This window comes from Amblyomma mixtum, chromosome 3 (genome assembly GCF_055824585.1).
Source record: "Amblyomma mixtum isolate Tamu chromosome 3, ASM5582458v1, whole genome shotgun sequence".
Taxonomy (NCBI): domain Eukaryota; kingdom Metazoa; phylum Arthropoda; class Arachnida; order Ixodida; family Ixodidae; genus Amblyomma; species Amblyomma mixtum.
In genome coordinates, this window is record NC_143014.1 from 39613428 (window position 1) to 39617553 (window position 4126).

The window sequence follows — 4126 nt, forward strand, 5'->3', positions numbered from 1 at the left end:
TCCCGAGTGTTAAATGAAAAGGGTAGCATGCACGCGTACAAAATTACTTCGAGTTACCATTAGGCTTTTAATCTGCAGTCATGTTTTACGGCGCGCGGTGTGTAAATATTAAAACGTCCTTGCTGCCGCAGTAATAACTTTTCGTTTAATGAACAATATTTTAGAGGAAGAATTCATGGCCGCTTTTCAGTGGAGACAAAAAGCAAAACACCTGTTTAGTGCATAGTATGTTAAAAGACACGACGTGGGCTAAACCAGTATGCTTATCCTCAGTGGCGTTTCTCAAAGCCTGCAGGTGTGATTTTGGCAACACACACAACGATCTTGGGACAGACAACTGCAGAAAAATCGAACGAAGCTCCTTCCGGACCCGGAACTTCAAGCCCGGTCCATGGCCTAGGCGCGACGGGTGAGAGAATTTTCCGTCCTGGCACCGTGCTGTGCTCTGGGGTGCTTCATCTGAGGGGCATTTGCTGCTCCATTATTTGAGTTGTATCCGACTGCAGGGGAAAGAAAAAAAAATAGGACTGTGCTGCATAATAGAAATGTGTATTAGCGTGCTGCACGTACAGCGTTCTCAGTAGGTCAAAAAGGAAAAACTAAAAAAAAAGACACTGTCAGAAGTGGGGTTCGAACCCACGCCCTCTTTCGAGGACCAGAGCTTAAATCTGGCGCCTTAGACCGCTCGGCCATCCTGACCACAACGTGGCTGCTTTTATCAATATATATTCACTCTGTGCAGGTGTACATGCGTACATGTACCTGTCCAGCTGAGATTTCACATACTTGGTGAGTTACATTACGCGCTGCAGGAATGAATCCGCCTGTCCTCTCCCTGCTGCCTCTTCCTCGTCGCAGCGCTGATCGCGGCCAAGTTTAAATGGACCCTGAAATTATTTCGAAGGACATATTATAGTGCAACAGATCTTTAGAGGTGGTCTTTGCGGGTATTTTCCCGCCGAGGGAAAAGCGCGAGCCCTGCGGAAATGTGGTTATCGAGGCCGAGGAACGCAGCTGTGCTGTCAAGCAGAGAGCAGGAACCCAGATTGATTATTCGCCGCACCTTTATTATTCCACGCCTCGGGGATCCGGAGACAGACCTGAAAGAGGAAGACGACTACCGTCGAAGCCCGGAGCCCAAGGCGAGCGTAGAAGAGGAAGGCCGGGCTGTTAGACGTGTTCGATGCGGACCAAGATGACACTGACGACCAGGGCCAGGAGTGTCCGGCGAGAATTGCGTGGCGCGCCGTTTCCGCCATCCTCAACGTCTATCAAGGATTCAGAGCGTGACGTGGAGTGGACCACGACGTTCCTCGACGAAGAGGAGCGCCCTGTCGACGAGTACCAGGTATCCACGGAGGTCATGCGAAGCATCCAGAACACGGACGCGATGTGGTTTGGTGCGCTGACGTCGGGCCCGCAGTCCGTCGTGCAACAGCGGCCCACACACGAGGTCAACGTGCTGGCAGGCCAGAGGAAGGCCGCTGCAGAGTCGAGCCGGATCGAGAAGAGTGGTGGAAATGTGTTCCAGAACCTGACGGTGGCCCCATCGTTCAGCTCTGGTGGCACATTCTTCTGTGGGCCACATGAGATCTACCAACGTGCGTATATTCTTTATTTATATCGTTTTTCGTTTTCTTACTTCATTTTTATTCTCTTCGCTGTAGATTTTTTAGCGTTTCGCATTTCCTTGTGTGGGCTCATTTTCCGATTGCATTTTTTACATGCAGAGAAGGCCTCTACACTCCCGCTGGACCATGGAGCCGCCCATTCGACAAGCGGCTAGCGGGACCGACTGAATGGAACTGCGGCGTTCACGGACTCCGGCCCCTGTGGTGGCGTTCACGGCGCCACTGCGCATGCTCATTCATTGTAATATCGATTGTAAATCGATTGATTGATTGACTAATGAAAACAATCTGCATGACGCTGCCACGTATTTGTATGCTCTCTTTTCAATTTAGGAATTGCGTGTAGCGCTACATTTCACCTGTCTTTGCCTACAGACATCTGTCCTTTCGTCATTCCATACCTGAGACGTATTAGCGGAGACGTATACCGGTTTTACTGGAGGTCTCCTACGCACGCGGAGTGACTGAGCGGGCGCTGCACGTGCGCAGGAGGCGTCCGGTAAAACTGGTATACGTATACGATAATACCTATCCGGTATTCTGAAAAATTTAGGGGGCACTTAGACTGTCTAAAGTGCGTAGAGGCGAAAGCGTTTTCCGCACCACTTAGACTGCCTCTGTGGCACTGGTGACATCACCAGTGCATGACGTCACACGCAATGGATGACTAATTACTAAGCAATGACAAATTACTAATCAATGGCTAACTACTGATTAACGAGTAAATACTAATTAAACGCTAATTAATGTCGCTTAAGCTTCGCGTCTAGGAGTGGAACGCGACAGCGTGTTGTAGCGCTGCCAGGGGGTCCACGGCACGCCACCACCCATTCGGCGCGATGTCTTCCCCTTTGAATGCAACGCTTTTTGAAGAAAGGAAATGGCGCAGTAATTCTCTGTCATCTCGGTGGACACCTGAACAGCACCATACAGGAAGGGAGGAAGTTGAACCGCACCGTACAGGAAGGGAGGAAGTGGGAGTGAAAGAAGAAAGAGAAAGAGGGGCCGTAATGAAGAAAATGAAAATTGTATTTGAGGACAGGAAATTGCGCAGTAACTGTCTCACATATCTCGGTGGACATCCGTCAAAATCGTGACACCTCTACTGACAAGCTTCTGCTGACACCCTTCTGTAGACAACGATGAGGCACTAAAGTCTTTCGCCTTAAAAACGTCTAATGACTACCTCGAACTGCGCCACTATCAATGACGCGTGCAGATAGAAGGCCTTTGGAAGAAAAAGATGCGAAAGAAAATATTGAGAAAAAATTACGAGGAACTTTAGCGGCTAAAGTGGGAAAGGCGAATGCCTGAGTGCTGCTTTCCGCTACGCGATTGTTCACTTCACGTTCTGTTGGTGGATTAATTAACAGCCAATTAATGACGCTTAACCTTTGCCTATAAGAGTGGAACGCGACAGCGTGTTGTAGCGCTGCCAGGGAGTCCACGGAACGCCACCACCCGTTCGGTGCGATGCGTTGCCCTTAGAACGCAACGCTTTTTGAGGAAAGGAAATGGCTCTGTAATTGTCGATCATCTCGGTGGACTCTTGAACCGCACCGTACAGGAAGGGAGGAAGTGAAGTGAAAGAAGAAAGAGAAAGAGGGGCCGTAATGAAGAAAATGAAAATTGTATTTGAGGAAAGGAAATTGCGCACATAATTCGGTGGACACCAGTCAAAATTCGAGCGCAGTGACGTCACGACCATTTCGACCAATCTGAAACGCGGAGAAATTTGCTCACGCGTCTTGGTCACGACAGTATGAGCCATTAAAGGCTTTCGCCTTAAAATACGCTTGTCGCAGTAACCACGTCAACCGAAGTGATTGCTAGAGCAACAGATACACCCAGTGCTCCCGTGTTAACGGGTATGGTCGTCATAGAAGCTTATGCAAAGGGGCACCTGCTCATATAATTGATAGCTCTCAATAAGTGTGACAATTGCAATAAAAGCATTGCTGAACAGCGACTTTAAGGACGTACACACCAAAGCAATGAAGTATAGGAAAGATTGATGTAAAATACACCTTATAAGACATGAATTTTATCCACTTATGAATGCATAATGTCCTCAGAAGGGCCAAACAGACACTCCTTGAATATTTGAAAACGTTGGAGCCTTTTACGCTCTAGGAACATGCAATATGCCTTTCTTTGTCACTCGTTCTCGAAAGCGCGGTGACGTAAATGTTAAGCCACAAGCGACACCATAGCAACGAGATGGCGCCAAACTCAAAGCCGTGAACTAGTTTTCTGGGAGTGACCCGGGCCAAATTTTGGCAATTACGCGGGCCACATTTGGAGATAGCCATCGCGCTGAGCACGCTCAAATATGGTTGGGCACCGATTTTGGTCCAAATGAGCAAATGCCGAATTTGGTGGGTATCCCGGACGAAATTCTTGCTTCTTGGCGTCGCAGTTGGTATGGCAAAGAGCTATGCACAAGCAAGATACACAAGCAAGGTTTTTGCTCGGCTCTGCCGATTGTATGAGTG

At 48.7% G+C, this 4126-nt stretch overlaps 1 protein-coding gene and 1 non-coding gene across 2 annotated transcripts; one reads left to right on the forward strand and one right to left on the reverse strand.

Moving 5' to 3' along the window:
- Window positions 1-615: 615 nt before the first annotated feature.
- Window positions 616-699, reverse strand: TRNAL-UAA (transfer RNA leucine (anticodon UAA)). Its single transcript has one exon. It is a non-coding gene; the product is annotated as a tRNA-Leu (tRNA).
- Window positions 700-1183: 484 nt separating this feature from the next.
- LOC149349780 (importin-7-like) lies at window positions 1184-1786 on the forward strand. Its single transcript, XM_089575488.1, has 2 exons — window positions 1184-1601; window positions 1731-1786. Exons 1-2 carry the CDS (start codon window positions 1184-1186, stop codon window positions 1784-1786), a joined length of 474 nt encoding a protein of 157 aa, XP_089431614.1.
- Window positions 1787-4126: the final 2340 nt, after the last annotated feature.

Coding starts and splice junctions, on each gene's coding strand:
- LOC149349780 (XM_089575488.1), top strand. CDS start 1,184: ATGCGGACCAAGATGACACTGACGACCAGGGCCAGGAGTGTCCGGCGA. Junction 1,602..1,730: donor GCCACATGAGATCTACCAAC/GTGCGTATATTC, acceptor TTTTACATGCAG/AGAAGGCCTCTACACTCCCG.